This window comes from Macaca nemestrina, chromosome 2, assembly GCF_043159975.1.
Source record: "Macaca nemestrina isolate mMacNem1 chromosome 2, mMacNem.hap1, whole genome shotgun sequence".
Lineage (NCBI taxonomy): Eukaryota > Metazoa > Chordata > Mammalia > Primates > Cercopithecidae > Macaca > Macaca nemestrina.
The window spans coordinates 147,759,548-147,776,293 of record NC_092126.1 but is presented as its reverse complement, the minus strand read 5'-3'; the positions used below and the strand labels follow the sequence as shown (position 1 = coordinate 147,776,293).

At 47.7% G+C, this 16,746-nt stretch overlaps 1 protein-coding gene across 4 annotated transcripts in view; it reads left to right on the top strand.

Annotated features, from left to right (window-relative positions):
• LOC105477657 (SLIT-ROBO Rho GTPase activating protein 3) overlaps nucleotides 1–9,737 on the top strand; it is a 268,022-nt gene extending 258,285 nt beyond the window's left edge. For 3 of the 4 annotated variants that reach the window (XM_011734249.2, XM_011734248.2, XM_011734247.2), the window contains one exon: nucleotides 4,389–9,737. In XM_011734249.2, the coding sequence (XP_011732551.1) occupies nucleotides 4,389–4,802 (414 nt within the window). In that variant the 3' untranslated portion in view covers nucleotides 4,803–9,737. The remainder of the gene's footprint in view (nucleotides 1–4,388) is intronic. The other variant, XM_011734250.3, reaches the window with a different exon arrangement.
• Nucleotides 9,738–16,746: the final 7,009 nt, after the last annotated feature.

The following is a 16,746-nucleotide window of genomic DNA, read 5'->3' as shown; positions in this document are numbered from 1 at the left end:
CCATGGGAATGGAGACTGGTTGGGAGCAGCCACTGCTGGGGTTCCTATAGAGACTGAACACCCCCAGTGTCCAGGGCTGGAGAGGGCATTGGCCAGATTATGGGGCTGGGGTAATGGCAGGTCACTACACAAAGTGATATGATTCAGTTTTTCACTCATTCATTCACTCATTCATTCATTTCTCTCTTCATTCATCTATTCATTGACAAATATTGATTGAGCATCTATCATGTGGCCATCACCATGCTAGCCACCAACAGTACAATGAAGACCTAAAATGGACTCAGGCACTGCCTACATGGAGCTTACAGTTTAAAGAAGAAAGAGACATCAACAAATACACACACATAGTTGTGAAATAGTTGTTTGATTGGGTGCCTTTAAGGAGTGGTCCAAAGTATTTTGAGAGCCTAAAATGTGAGGATTGCACCTAGGCACAGAGAGACTTCTCTTGGGAGGACTTGACCTGAGACCCAAAGGGTGGGCAGAACTAAATAGCTGAAGCTGCAAGAGAAGAATGTTCCAGGTTCTTCTCCAGTACTTAGAGAGTTGGCTTTTGTTTGTTTTGTATTTGGATGAAACAATCTATATGATTTTTACATTTGCCAAATGAATAGAACTGTGATTTGTTTAACAATCTGCATAGCTGGTTTCATGTGTTTTTTGACAGTTCGATCATATTTTGAGAAGTTTCCACTTTTTTGTCTCTGGAATTTGGGGTGGGGGCCCATTATGTACCCTCTCCCTAGTGTTCTCTCCCACATAAGGTAACAGAGACAATTGGAACCTTCTGGTCTGTGAGAATTTTACTGTGAAGAGGAAGGGCGGGGAGCCATGAGCTGTGTTCTAGAGGAGGCCAGGCAGGGTTCCCAGGGAATACCCAACACAGAAACAGCATACCTAGCAATGAGTACTCCTGTTCACACCAGCAGGCTCTAGTTTGGCCCCATGCCCACTCCCAGGGGTCCCTGAAGATCAGTGCCTTCCAAGGAGGCATGCCAGCTGCTGGTACCCCCATACTTTAGGAAACATGACCCTAGTACCCACCCATCATCTGGAAACTCTACCAGTCTAGAAAGTTCTACCAGTCTAGAAAGTTCTACCAGTTATGGTAGAGGATGGCCTGAGGCCTGCCCCAGGGCCCTTTACATTTATAAAGAATCAAATGTAGTCTAGAAAACTGTTTCTAAAAATAGCTGTCACAGCAGAGTAGTTCCACAGGATGCTAGGGAGTGGGTAGGGAATACATGTTCTGTGGTCATCAAGGTTTGGGGAATGCTGCCCTGACAAAGTTGAGTGGCTTCTCTGTGAGACTTCTTAAAAAACCTTTAAAGCCGGAGCCCCCAGCCCCCGGGCCATGGATGGATCTGTGGCCTGTTAGGAACCAGGCTGCACAGCAGGAGGTGAGCAGTGGGAGCCATTATTGTGTGAGCTCTGCCTCCTGTCAGATCAGCGGGAGTATTAAATCCTCATAGGCCGTGAACTGTATTGTGAACTGCGCATGTGAGGGATCTAGGCAATGCTCTCCTTAGGAGAATCTAATGCCTGATCTGAAGTAGAACAGTTTCATCCCGAAACCATCCTCCTGACCCCTGTCCGTGGAAAAATTGTCTTCCACGTAAACGGTGCCTGGTGCCATAAAGATTGAGGACTGCTACCTTAAAAGATATGCATTGTGAATCTCCAAGAAAGAAAACAGGGCATGCCCCATATCCCAGACTTCTTTGACCTTCATTCATGGAGCATGTTACAAGACCTGCCCCTAGAATGTACTTGGGGATTGCTGCATGTGTTCTCAGTTAGCAGACGGATCTGCACCCTCTCTAGTTTGACAGCTGCCATCCAAGACACCCTTTCACTAACAGAGGTCAAATAGGGAATTGTGGTAAATGATATGTAAATAGCCCACTGCCACTGGAGAGCTTCCAGCCTTGGCATTGGCTCTGATGAGCCCTTGGCTTTGCAGTCTGCAAAGGGGAGTGGCAGCTGAAGAACCCCAAGTAGTAGGTCGAGTGACCCAAATTTCTCTGGTCTCAAAATATCCCTTATGATTTAGATGTGAACCCACTTAAAAAGGCTCTTTGTGGAACTTGCAACATGACCATCCAAAGTGGAAAGATCGAATTGAGGAGGAGATGAAAAGCAATCGTGGTCCCCACTCTGTCCTCCAGGGCCTCTCTGCCGCTCAGCTCTGGAGACTCGCAGCATCACCTCTCGGACTAATGCAAGGCTGCAGCCTAAACAACTCAGCTGATCTTTCTCTGAGCTTTCTGTCTTTCCGCTCACTCTGCTGGGGTAGGGTGGTGGTGGGGGTGGTGGTGATGGTGGTAGAGGGGCAAAAATTACATTTTATTTATTAAAGTTTCACCTTGCAGCTCATGCTGGACTAGAGCAAATAGAGAGTAGTGAGGTCAACAGGGAGCTTCCTTCAAGCAGAGTGGTTGATGATTGGGTGACTCGGCTCCAGGAAAGTGGGCTGTGTCACTGCAGGGCTGGCACATAGCAGAGAGGGAGAGGGGTCTGCCTTCCCTCCCTTCCTGCAGAAAATTGCCCCCAAAGCACCTCCTTTTGAATAAGGCACAAAAGACCCTTTCTTAAAGTTGCCAGTGTTCTGAGGCAAGGGATGAAATATCGTGGAGAAACATACAAGCTAATATTAGCCATTAGCCAGACATCCATAGTCCCCTAAAAAAAGGATAGGCTGTGACAATGAGGGGAGTAAGAGCTCGGGACCCTGACCCCAGCCAGATTGAAGCCTGCCATGGGGCCTAGAGCAGGCAGGAAGCCACCTGCAGACAGGGGAAAGAGAATGTAAAAGACCAGGGTAGAGAAAGGGGCCGGCCCCAGTATCTCCAGGCTCCACCCCCACCATCTGTTTCACCAGACTCATACTTTTTATTTTTTTAAGGATGTGCAATAAAGCAAGCCTGTCTTAATAGTCATCATTCCTCCATGAGGTTATGCACAGCACCTACCAGTGGTGGCTTAGGCAGTATCCCTCACGGTGCCCTCGATCGCTAAGCCAGTTGGGATCTGGCCCAGCTGAGCCCGAGCAGCTCCTCTCACGTCTGTGGGATGCGGAGGCATCCCTGTCAACAGTCATGGGAACCCGTGGGGCTCTTGGGCTAGAAGGATTTTGTAAACCACCGTCTGGCAGTTTACAAAGCTTCATCACATCCATTATCTCACCCCATCTTCACAGTAAATGTCTGGGATTGTAATAGATGGACAAAATATGGTGCAGAGTGATCGAGATTTGCTCAGGGTCACATGGTCAGCAACTGGCCACAGAGTCTTTTTACTCAAAAGTCCGGGGCCCTGTGGCCTGTCCAAGGGCTCTTAGGTTAAATGCTGCCTACCAGCGACAGCACCACCTTGGGCATGAGGGGACGGGAGCTGAGGGAAGCTGCCCTGCGGCATGGTGAGCCCAGGCTGCCCTGGGCGGTGGGGAGCTCTCTCTCTTTGAGTTCTTCAGACTGCTGTCCTCCTGATGAGCTCTCAGATACTATAACATCCTCGGGAATTATGTAGGCAGAAGATTTTTCTTGCCTGTTAAAATTTCCACTTTTTAAAAAACAAAATTTTCTGATTATAATACAGAGAAAAGAGTAGCAGTCCCTCTATTCTGGGATGGGCACTGTGAACATTCTGATACATAATCTCCAAGAAATTTTTCTGTGACCAAGGATTTTTTTAAAAACTAAAAGTACTGAACTGCCTGGGTTCAGACTTGGGCTATGCTGCTAATTAGCTGTGTGACCTTGGGCAAGTTACTTAACCAGTCTGAGCTTCTGTTTCCTCACGTGTGACATGAGCATAAAGGTAGTTCCTACCTTAGAAGTGTGAAGATTAAATGAATTATTAGGGGACAGGGTTTGGATTGGTGCTTAGTGTTAGCTATTATTGCTACTGGTATTGTCATTAGTATTTTTGAGTGCTTACTCTGTGCCAGGGGTCACACCAGGCTCTTCACAGGGACTGTATCATTTAATGCACTCATCAACTCCCTGAGGTCCATATTATAATGATGTGCCATTTACAAATGAGGATTCTGGAGGCTCAGAGGGTGAGGGAACTTGCATAAGGTCACATAGCAAGGGAAGTGGTAGAGCCAGGATTTGAATCCGTGTCTGTCTGACTCCAGAGCCTGCCCTCTTTGTCAGTAGTGTGACCTGCCCTTATTAAATCTATTTCCTGTGCAAGGCAGCATGCAGGGGATATCCACATTGGTTCTCCCATGGGATTATAAGACATCCTGAGGACTTAATCTCCATCCCTGCCGCGAGGCTTCTGGGGAACCTCCCTAAGAAGGGAAGCTGCTTAGCAGACAGGAAGGACATGACTCCAGGTCTCCAGACTCTGCTGACCCCAGCTCTCTCTGTCCCCAGGACATCGAGAAGACCATGAGCACGGCTCTGCACGAGTTGCGGGAACTCGAGAGGCAGAACACGGTCAAGCAGGCACCAGATGTGGTGCTGGACACCCTGGAGCCCCTGAAGAACCCGCCAGGCCCCATCAGCTCGGAGCCCGCCAGTCCCCTTCACACCATCGTCATCCGCGACCCCGATGCCGCCATGCGCCGCAGCAGCAGCTCCTCCACCGAGATGATGACCACCTTCAAGCCAGCCCTGTCCGCCCGCCTGGCTGGCGCCCAGCTCCGCCCGCCCCCCATGCGGCCCGTGCGGCCGGTGGTCCAGCACCGGTCCAGCAGCAGCAGCAGCTCGGGCGTGGGCAGCCCGGCCGTGACGCCCACCGAGAAGATGTTCCCCAACAGCTCAGCGGACAAGTCAGGCACCATGTGACCTGCAGGATGGGCCGCACCGCCATGGCCCACTGTGGCTCGCCACGGCCCAGGGTGGCCTTGGTGGCTTCCATGTGCTTCCCAGTGACCCTGGCCTTGGAGGGCAGAGGTCAGTCTGGGAGGGTGTGTCTGTGCAGAGCTGAGGCCCAGGCACTGGCTGCAGCTCACGTCCAGCCATGGGAATCCTACAGACCTCTCGCGTGTCAACAGATACCCAGAGGAGTGCTGGAGCTGGAGCAGCCCCAGCCACAGCATTTCCTAACATGGAGGCAAAATACCACATGGCTTCTCCCGCATATCGTCACTGGAAACTTCCTCTCTCGACATTCTCTCTACATACCTATATGTGTGTGTATATTGACGTGTGCATATATACACATGTATATGTATGTATGTGTCTGTAGGTGTGTGTATATATATATATTTATGCATCTATATACATATACTAGATCTGGACACACACATACTAAGTGTATATAGTATCTCCTTTTTCTTTTTATGAAACTTAGATTTACCTCAGACCCATGCCACCAAACATCTCCCGCCGAGTTATTTGGTGGGATTTGCAGGGACTTTTCTGGGAGAACTTAGAGGCCCATAGTAACTGCAAATGAAGCAATATACCACTAACCTGCAGAAAAACACAAACGAAAACAGACTCCCACTGTCTCCAGAAGTCGTGGCCTTCCAGAACAGTCTGCCCCTCAAGGAAGGGTGAGGCAGGCAGTACCCCCAAGCAGTCTGCTCCCAGAGGTGGGGAACCCTTCATAGGAAACCCCCACCCCCGTCCACCCCAGAGACCCTGCCCTTCCACCCGGAGGCCAAAGGCCAACAGTACTCCCGAAGGCATGGGAGAAAGTTGGCGAGAAGACCCCTGACTACCACATCCTTGTGTTTGTGTGTAGAGGCAGGGGATAGTGAGAACCTAAGCCCCATCATAGCACAGTATTACATGTGGTTGGGAAAAAGGGAAAAATAAAAATACAGTGGTGTGGAATACTTCAAAACCTAGAAACGCTGTAGGAATAAATCTGTGGTAACTATAGAGGTTTAACTTATATCATTTTCAAACTATTTAATTTTTTCTTTTCCTGGTTCTACTAATTATACTGTGTCAGATTTGGAACTAAACAGGCAAGGAGACTTTGAGTCACATCGTTTTCATTTTAAATCAGGCTGTGACGCACTGTGGCTGGTGCCGTCTTGCATGAAACGCATGAGCCGTGAGCGCCCAGTTCAGACTGGGGCCAGGGAGGGGCAGTCTTTGACACTTTCTGTCCTAGAGGACACTGTCGGTTGAGTTAATACAAGTGACATAGCTTCCCTTCCCTCCCTCTTCACTCACTCCCTCCAGAACATTTAGTGTAGATGAAAATGTGGTGATAGAAATGGGTGCATGATCTTCATGTGTAACAGCAAGGCCTTTGCCTTTTGGCCGAGTAAAGCCCTTCTGGATCACTCTCCTTTGATTTCATTTTACCTCCTCTTCTGATCGCTTCCAGAGATGAGCTGTTTCTGGATAATGGCACATGGGCGAATCTGTGTGCCCTGTGGGCCACTGTTACTTACCCTCTCCTGCCAGACCCAGGGGCTTTTCCCTACTCTTCCCAAGCTTCCTCTCTCTCGAGGACAATGAAGTTTGAAGTCAAAAGGCCCAGAGTCTGAGTCCCAGCCCCAAGCACTTAGGAGCCTTGTGACTTAGGGTTTGTCACTTCACCTCATTGAGCCTGGCTTTTCTGCTCCATAAAATAGGGTAATAAAGGTCAAACAGCAGTGAGCAAGCTGTGTACACTGGAAAACACTGAATCAATACAATGCTCTTGTGATTGTCATTAGTAAGGTAAGTCTTAGATCAGAACCCTTCAGCCCTTCTATTTGAAACCTCCCAATGGTATTTCAGAAGTGAGCAGTGGAATTTTCCTGCCATCTTAATAAGAGCCCTGGATTCCATCATTAACATTTCAGCCCATTGGATTAAGTGGTGCCTTCTCCTCTGGTCCCTGACAAAAAGGTAAATACACCCAAAGGGAGGGACCTAGTTAAGTCACTGGCACCTAGATGTGTTAGGAGGGTAAAGCCACTCTACCTTGTCTGAAGGACTGGACTTGACACCCCACAATGGAAGGGAGCATCAGGAAAGGAACAGAAAAAGGATCTCAGGGAGAGGCCGGTGTCAAACTTGACCTCCCTTGTTTGGCCTAGGATGAACCCTTCTCTTTAGCTCCTGGATATGAAAGGCCATCTGCCTTGGAGCACAGAAAGCTATTGCCATTTTACAGCTTAAGAGAGTAAGGCCTTGGGCTATGCTGTGACCTGCCCAAAATTTGACACTGGTTAAGAGCAGAGGCTGCGTCAGGCTCTTAAAGTCATGTGTTCGCATGCTGGACGCTATACTGTCCAGCCAGGACAGAAGACTTCTGATTTCTACCCTCAAGATACTCCCAGATCCTAAATCCAGTAGCCTCCCAGGCAAAATATAGCAATCTCTGCCACAACTACCAGATTAAAAGCAACAATCAGAGTAGAAAAATCTGTTGCCTGATATACATAACACCAATCAGACCATGTGGATTTTTCTCTGAATTGACTGATTTTGTTTTTTTCTTACTGAAAATGGACCTGCCTTTCACTGAATTTTCTGAGGGCAGAGTCTTAGCTGTTTTCTTTAAGCACCTATTTTTTTTTCCATTGGGAAATGGCTGATGAGTTCACATTTAGGGATGTACACACGCAGATGGCAGACATCTCCTCACTCATCCAGCCCCAAATCTGAGCCTTGACGCAGGCCAAGTGGAAAAATACTTCCCCGCCCCCCTCCCCTGTTCCCACTTCCTCATCTGGCACTATGCATGTCTCAGTCACCCTCCACAGCACTCAGTGCCATCAACGTTCCCTGAACATTGGCTTTCTCTTTCTGACTCCTGCCTGTTTTAGTCCACTATATATTGCTGTATTTGCTTAAATGCTGGAAAGTAACTGTTAAAATGTGAAATTGTAATTTTTAAAAAGGCTACAATTAAATTTTAGCCAATGCCACTCACCAAATCTTTGCACCTAGTAGATAGATCAATGTAAAAACAAATACCTAACTGTACAGTGAGTGTGGGGGAAATGTAGTAACCTAGTTAGTAGTCTTCAATATAACCAATTGTACAAGGGGAAGTGGTGTTTACCTACTTGTTCATCACCATTATTGAAAGCCGTACTGATCAGTTAGTTGACAACGGGCATTTTTTTTTCTTTGCTTCATGGAATGATTTCTTTTCTTAACCTTCGACTTATCCTGAGGTCAAGCCTTTTGTCTTTATGTATAACCGATGTTCAATCTATTTTAGGAATGAACCAGCAAGTTGTTCATTTAAAACTGACCAAAGACAATTAATTCCTGGTCTAGTTTCCTGGGCCTTGTGGCTCAGTTGCCGCTAAAGAGCTTTCTGGATAAAATTGAGAACAAGCTGTGCTTCCTACCCCACTCTCCCCCTCCCCTTTTATTCCCTTTTCCTCTTAAAGAGCTGCTCTGAGCTGTGGGATTCTATGAAAAATTCTTGCCTTTCCTTGTTTCAGTGCTAACGATTTCTCACCTTGAAGCGCCTTTTGAACCCCGGACAGAGTGCACAATTGGAGGGAATTGCGAGCTTGGGAATTAGACTTTGGAGTCTTTTCTCTGAAGTCACCAGGCCAGGGGTCAGGAGAGAGATGGATTCCCAAGGGATGAAAGGTTTCTATTCAATGAAGAAATCGGAGTGGGAAGAGACACAGGGAAATTGAGCCATATTTTGGCTATCGGCTGGAACCAGCAGTTCAGAGATCTGCCTTATAAACACTTAAAACTGGTTTGTGGTACACAAAGAGGAGCCAGTGTGGGAAGGGGCCTTTATGTGGGGCTTTCTTCTCTGTTGGAGTCCCTTGGAGTGCCTTGTTGGGTATATTTCTTTGTCATTCAGGAGGCACGAATGTGGAGGACTTCTCGTGACCTGGTCGTGATATGGCACTCAGTGCATGTACACAGCTAATGGAAAAACATGAGGACTCGGGTAATGGTTCTTCCTCTCAGTCTTTCTATTCCTAACTTTTCACACATCCAGATGGTTCCACACTAGAGCAAATGCCTCACTCTCCTGAGAAACCCAGAAAGAAGAGTGGCTGGCTCACAACCATGGGGTTGGCCCCTGCTGGGCTGGGAGTGGGGGTGGTGGCCGGGAGGAAAGGCAGAAAGGGGTGAGCCGAGGTGTTGCCTAGCTGATTTTCTGCTGTGCAGAGCTAACGCTGACATTTCATGTCAACTTCCCCGGTTCTCTGGGGTCTCCTCTCCTCTGAGCAGCCACACAGAGCATTCCCCACATATCCAAAGCTGCCCAGGGGAGCCGAGAGAAGGGACTTTGCTGTCAGGTCCAAGCCCTCCTGAGCTCCCTGAGATTGATCTGCCAGTGTCCCACTGTCCCTCTGGGACTGGCCACATGGCCATTGCTGCCCCTTGTTGACACCTCCTTTCTGTGTGAACTGTCCCCGGCAAATAACAAAGCTGTTCCTTGAACCAGAACAACCAGAGTGCACTTTTCCTTCCTTAGACGGAAGTAGATCCTGGCTAGGGTTTCTGCCCAGGCCCTTGTTCCCGGCAGTGTGACTGTTTACATGGTTTGGCAATAGGTTTGATTCTGATTGCTTCAGAGTGGCTGGTCTATTTCGTTTCCTTTGGTTTCCTTCCTCCCCAAATTGTGACAGGAAAAACAAACCAAAACCACCCTAGGAAATTGCTGGTTGCCTGTCCCCACGTGATGATAAATGTTGCCCTCTTCTGGATATCGTTTCTCTACCTTACGACCAAACGCCCGTCCTATAGAGTGTCTGATTGGATCCTCTGTCGCGTATTCTGATGGTGCCTGCTGGTTTGACGTGGAGCTATCCTGTGAAATAAAACAGCTTAACTTTTCTCAAACATGCTCCAGTGGTTTTTGAAAGGGCGAGGTGGCGCATCAGGGGTGGAGAGGTCCTGGGGGGACTCCCCGTCCTCCAGTCCACACTGTCTGCCTGCTTCCCCTAGGAACCACCTTTGAAATGTCCATTAGCTCAGATCCAACAAGGTGAAGGTAAGGTTACAAGGAGGACCACTTCCATTGTAGAGCTAACTGAAGAAGGTAACTAACTGTAGGATGATTCCTGGGAAAAGAGGGTTTGGAAATGTCAAAGCAAAGGCAAGTTGGGAGTAGTAGCTGTCATCTGCAGAAAGTGTCTTCAAAAGTTTAAGATAAATTATCAGAGGCCACTGGGTACTGATGCATCAAGGCACATGCAACATTTTGATGTTCATTGTCTACAAATGTCATACAACCTCTTGGACTTTTGTTTTTTACCTGTGTGTGTTTGTGAACTGTTTATTGACCACTTATTTCTGTCCCAGCCACTATATTAAACCCTTTACCCGTATTTTCTCATTTAATTCTCAATACACCATTGAAGGTAAGTATCATTATTATACTATGTCCTGCAGATGAGGAAACCGAGGCTCTGAGAGACTAAACAGCTTGCCCAAGGTTAGGCTAGGAAGTGGAGAAGCCAGAATTTGAATTCAGTCTGCCTAACTCCAAAGCCATGCTCCTTATAAGTTTGTCATACTGCCTCTGATTTGAGCATTGTACTCATTATAGCAGGATTAGGGGCAGGATTTCATGATGAAGGTAGCTTGCTGCTTGTTGCAGTCAAGAAATACTTCAGGGCCTTTGCATCCTGCCAAGACTTGGCATCACGAAAGAATATAAGTTGCCCAAAGGAGATTGTGGGGCTGCCCATGAAAAATGATAAATGGTGATGGCTTTCAGTCTCTCTTTGTGATGAAACCTCTGCTGGGTCTTCATGGAAGGGTCTCTTTGCAGCCTCAGTGACTCATTCCCACCAAAAACATTCATCACTCAGTGATGGTCTCTTGCTAATTCCAGACTCCTCTGCTATGAAAATGTCTTAGTCTATTTTCTGTTGCTGTAACAGAATAGAACAGACTGGGTAATTCATAAAGAAAAACAGCTTATTTGGCTCACGGTTCTGGAGGCTGGAAAGTCCAAGAACATGACACTAGCATCTGGCTAGGGTCATCTCATGGTGGAAGGCAGAAGGGCAAAAGAGACAGTGTGAGGGGCAGACTCTTTTATAACCTTCTCTCATGATAATCCCACTCCCATGGCAATGACATTAATTGATTCATGAAGGTGGAACCCTCATGAACCAGTCACCTCGTATTAGGTGCCCTCTCCCAAGACTATTGCATTGGGTATTAAGTTTCCAACACATAAATTCGGGGGACATATTCAAACCCCTAACCTTCTAAGAGGCTAAACTTTGTATGTGTTCCATAATCTGTGTACTTGCTCATAGCAACAGTACGCATTTGAAAGCTTCAAATCAGGAGCCTTTCATTCATTCAACAAGCATGTATGAAGCACCTTTTTATGCAACTTGCCTCAAGTTAGCTGCTGGGGACACAGAATGATAAGCCCCGGTTCCTTTCCTCAAGTTGCATACAGTCCAATTGCACAAAATGATCACTCTAGAATTCTAAGATTGACTTTGACTCATTGATTAATAGAACAGTGTCTCTAACCCACAGAGGTACAAAGGGCAGATTTTAGCTGCCTGACTAGTTTGTCAGCCACAAAGCGTAGACCATTGCTGGATCATCCATTTCCTGGGCACATCTGTTTAGGAATTTTTTGTTTGCAAATGACAAACTATTCAACCCAAACAGCCCTAAGCAAAAGAGAATTTATTGGCTCACATGGATGGAAACTCCAGGCTAGAAATGGCTTCAAACCCAGGATGATGTGAGGATGTGAGTGTTGTCTCCGGGGTGCAGTTCTCTTCTTTCGGGTTGGCTCTACTTAGCTCTCTGGGTTGACTTTATGCTCAGACAGCTTGTCTGTTATTTTATGGTTGCCCAGTGGCTGCTGAAGATTCTGCTATCTGCACCTCCTCAGCTTCAGTAGTCTTGGGTCTGATTCTCACTGATCATAATTAAGCCACAGGTTTATCCCAAAAGCAGACCAAGGGGATAGAATAGACAAATGGCCTAAGCAACTTGTATTTTCAAGGGTGGTGTCAGTTCCACCAAGAGTCTGCATCAGGGAAGAATACAAGTTGCCCAAAGGAGATTGTGGGGCTTCCCATGAAAAATAACAAATGGCAATGGTTTTCAGTCTCTCAGTTTTAGTGGTTAGCTATGCAGCAAGAGCTAACTGATACACTAGAAAAATGCTCATGCAAATATGCTAGAATTTTGTCCTTGTCCATGGACTCTACGTTAACTTCACAATAATAAAGTTAATATCCATCAAGTGCATTCTGTATGTTGACACATTGACAAGCACTTCACATGCCTTGCCTCATTGAATTCTTACAAACAACTCGTGGGGGTAGATTCTGCTAGCACCCCTAGTTAATAAATGAGAAGACTGACCCTCAGGAAGTTTAAAATGTAGGGACTTTAAGCACTTTCAGGCCAGCAAGGATTCTGTGACCCCAAATGCCTAGCTGCAGGGAGGTCTGGTTGCCTTGACAACCACCTTAGAAGTAAGGTCTATCCCAGCTTCTCTCAGAAACCTATGATAACTCTGTTACTCATCTATTTCTTTTAAACCCTAACATTGAGAATACTTATTATCGATTCCTTGCATTAGTGCCACATGTGTCTTTACTGTTGTTGAGAACACTTTCTATTTTCCCATTTTTCCACCTCAACTCCCCCAAGAACATAGAGATTTATATTAGGTGGGATGTTCATTTTACAGATGGGGAAACTGAGGAACAGAGGAGATCCAGGGCTTGCCCCAAGTCCCAGGATCACAATGAGGGATATAAAGGGTCTCTGGCTTTCCTGGACCCTGACCCATGCTCCCTAGACCCCAGCCACTCTCCCTCCACCCACCCCAAGCATCTCCCACTCCCATGCCTCACACTTGCTGGGTAATTTGGATGAGCTTCAATCATGGGTGTAAGTGCAAAGGCTCTGGATTCAGACAGATCTCAGTGTGGATCCCAACACTGACTTCTATCAGCTGGTTGACCTTAGCAAGTGACAAAACCTCCTGGAGCCTCCATTTCCTCAGGAACACAGCGCTAAGAAGGCTCTCTCCACAGAGTTGTTTGCGGTCTGGAATGGATGATCTACGTAACATCCTGGACAATCCAGGCACTCAGCAAAGGCTGCTGTGTTCATCCATGGTTGCTTCTGCTCCTTAAAGAGTTTCTGCTTCATCTCCGTGCTCTGCAGACAGGAAGAGCAGGTTGTTGGGCATCTGATGAGTGACTGAACCAAAGGAGATCCAAGGAAAAAGCTTCAGTGGGATTCTGCCATTCATTGGCTACCAGATTTGGGGAATGTCTCTTCCCCTGTCTGGGCCTCAGTATCCTCATCTGTAAAACAAGGGGGTTGGGGAAGCTAATCTTATTTCCTCCAGCTCTGAGGGCTCACTTAGTGCCTTGGCAGAAGCACACAAGGGGGAGGGCAACCAGCCCCACCACACCCCCTCTGCTTTCTAAAGGGAGCTCCCTTGATGGCCATGTTTGGTATTGTGCTACCCCATCCACCCCCTGACTCCACTGGATTGAGCCAAGGATGGCAGCTGATGCAACAGCAGTTGATGGTAGATTGGTTAGTCACCATGGCCCTTGGCAAAGCTGGACCTGCAGATGACCTTTCTTGGGAAGCTTGACCCAGAAGTAACAAATGACAGGCCCTGTAAGCAGGAGGAGCAGAAGATGAGAGGCCACAATGATGAGGAGGTCAGAGGCAGAGAGGTGGCCCTTCTGCACCACAGGGAGGCTGAAGTCACTAGGGATGGGACTCCGTGAGCACAATGACAAAGCCAATGGGCAAAGCCAGTGGCAGAGATCACAGGCTCTGAGAACAAAACCACCCAGTTCCCAGAGAGAGCTGGAAGCCACAGCTGAGTACCTGCCCCAGTGCCTGTTCCTCACTGGGAGACCTTACATTCAACCCTCCTTACTTGATGTGACTTGAGTGGGATTTCTGCTTCTTGCAATTAAAAGGAAAAAGGGGCTCACGCCTGTAATCCCAGCACTTTGGGAGGTTGAGGCAGGGGGATTGTTTGAGGTCAGGAGTTCGAGACCAGCCTGGCCAACATGGAGAAACCCCAACTCTACAAAAAATAGAAAACTTAGCCAGGTGTAGTGGTACATGCCTGTAGTCCCAGCTACTTAGGAGACTGAGGCAGGAGAATCACTTGAACCCAGGGGGTGGAGGTTGCAGTGAGCTAAGATTGAGCACTGCATTCCAGTCTGGGCAACAGAGCGAGACTCTGTCTAAAACAAAAACAAAAAACAAAAAAAAAAGGAAAAAGTAGACAGAATGATAATAGCCAACCTGTTTGAGCACTTACTCTGTTCTAAGCCCCTTCACATATAAAGGCCAACTCATCAGTCCTCTCAACCACCCTTTAAAGCAGGTACTAATGTTACTCCAGCTTAACCTATGAGGAAATAGTACAGAGAGGTTAAGTAACTTGCCATAGGAGACACTACTTAGGCATCATGGAGCTGGGATTCAGAACTAGGCAGTCTCACTCTGGAGCTGGGCCTTCATTCTCTCTCTTAGGCCTGAGGATGAGGCAGGGCACGGGTGTGATCTGAAACAGAGAGCTCCACCGAACTGGGAGTGTTTGACCCAAGATACCTCACCCAGAGGGAGTTTGTGCGTCCTTGGCATGGGGGGTGTTGTGGTGGGGTAGGTGGTCATCGGCTGCACACACAGCCCCCAAAGAAGGAGCAAGGATGGATGCAGGGTTTCACCAGGCCATCCTGCCCCAGGTTGCAGCCAAGGGTCAGGTCCTGCCTCTAACACGAGGGAGCATTTTATGTTGGGAAATTCCCTAGAGAGAGAGGTGTGCGGGGGTTGGGGAAAGGCCTCCTAGGAACAGCCTGCCAGACAATTGCCTCCACCCCTAAGCAGGGAAGTCTAGAAAGGACCCCTCAGTGCAAGTAGCAAGGCATGGCCTTGGAGTAGCCTGAAGAGGAACTTTAGCAGTGGAGGGTTGTGGAGAAGGATGGGGGTGAGGTGGGAGTAAGAGACCCCCCAGGACTCCCCAACCCCCGACAGACACCTCACATCCTCCTCAACACGCCCCCACCACTGCCCCCTGGAAGTGGTAGAAGTGGCAGTTTTCTTTTGGGCAGTGAGCAGAGGTTTGTGTTTAAATAAAGGGATGCTAAGGAGAGGCAGAGAGAGGACAAGAACTTTCCAGGGCTTTTCAGCCACCCTAGAAAGCAGGTCAGCTCACACTGGAGGCCTGGGGCAGGCTCCATACTAGACCCCAGGCTGGGATTTGTGGGGTGGCTAAAGAGGCCTGGGACCTTCCTCTGATACCCGGAGAACCTAGTATCAGGTCTCCCAAGCACTCCTCCCTGCCTCAGAGACATCTCCCCTGACCTCCTTGCTTAAAGCAGTCACCATCGGGTTAATATGTTTTATTTTCTTCATTGCCCTTATCATCACTGGAATTGATTTGTTTCCTTATGTGTAGTCTGTCTCCCCCAACCCAGAATGTAAGCTCCAGAAAATCTGGGGTTTTGTCTATCTTGTCCATACTATCTCGAGATGGTAATAGGGTGTCCAGCACATAGTAGGTACTCAATAATTATTTATGGATGAAATGAATATTCAACCACACCTAGGGGGCAAGTGCTATTTCTGAGTGAGGTGGGCTTGGTAGCTAAACAAAGTCACATCTTTGCAGTCCATTCCCGCGTTTAACAAACAGTTCTTGAAACCTACTGTGCACCAAGTGTTGTTCTGGGTACTGGGGATGCAGCCTGGAACCAAGCAGACCAAGATCCCAGTGGAGTTTAGGCCAAATGCTGGAGACAGACAATGACAACCACAAAGCCAGAAACACTCAGGGCGTGGGGAGGAAGAATACTGGAATCTGCTTTAGACTGAGAGAGGTTGGGATGGCCTCTCTGAGGAGGGGAGTTTAAACTGGCAAAAGCCTGAGAAGGAGCCCACCATGCCAAGGGGTGACCAGGCAGGCACATGATGAGAAAGAGATTGGCACGGGAGAAGAATGGAGAAGGCCATGTGGCTGGAGCTGAGTGGGTGAGAGATGTGAGAACAGCTGTCTAGAAGAATACAGACAGGGCCTTTTGGGTCATGGTGACCATTTTGAAGTTATCCTAAGAACACTGAGAAGCCCTTGGAAGCTTGCAGTAGGGGCATTGCTTGATTCTACTTATTATTGTTAAAAAATTAACGGCTGGGTGTGGTGGCTCATGCTTGTAATCCCAGCACTTTGAGAGACCAAGTTGGGAGGATCTCTTGAGGCCAGGAGTTTGAGACCCGCCTGGTCAACAGAATGAGAACTTATCTCTACTAAAAAAAATAAAAATAAAAAATTAGCTAGGTGCGGTAGTGCGCGCCTGTAGTCCCAGCTACTTAGGAGGCAGAGGCAGGAAGATCACTTGAGCCCAGGAATTTAAGGCTGCAGTGAGCCAGTATTGTGCCACTGCCGTCCAGTCCGGGTGACAGTGAGACCTTGTCTAAAAATAATAATAATACTAGTAATTCATCATCTCTGGTTCTGGACCACAGCCACTTTTTAACAATGGAAGACTTGGCTGATAATTGAGGATTAAAGTGCTGCAGGGGGCCACAATGCTATGTCATGAATCCCAGATTACAGTGAACCTGCTTCTCTTTATCTGAGGGCTGATGCAAGAGGAAGAGGAGTATTATTATTATTATTATTATTATTATTATTATTTTCTTTTTTTGAGATGAAATCTAACTTTGTCACCCAGGCTAGAGTACAGTGGCGCAGTCTCGGCTCACTGCAACCTCTGCCTCCTGGGCCCAAGCAATTCTCCTGTCCTAGCCTCCCAAGTAGCTGGGATTACAGGTGACCATCCCCACGCCCAGCTAATTGTTTGTATTTTTAACAGAGACG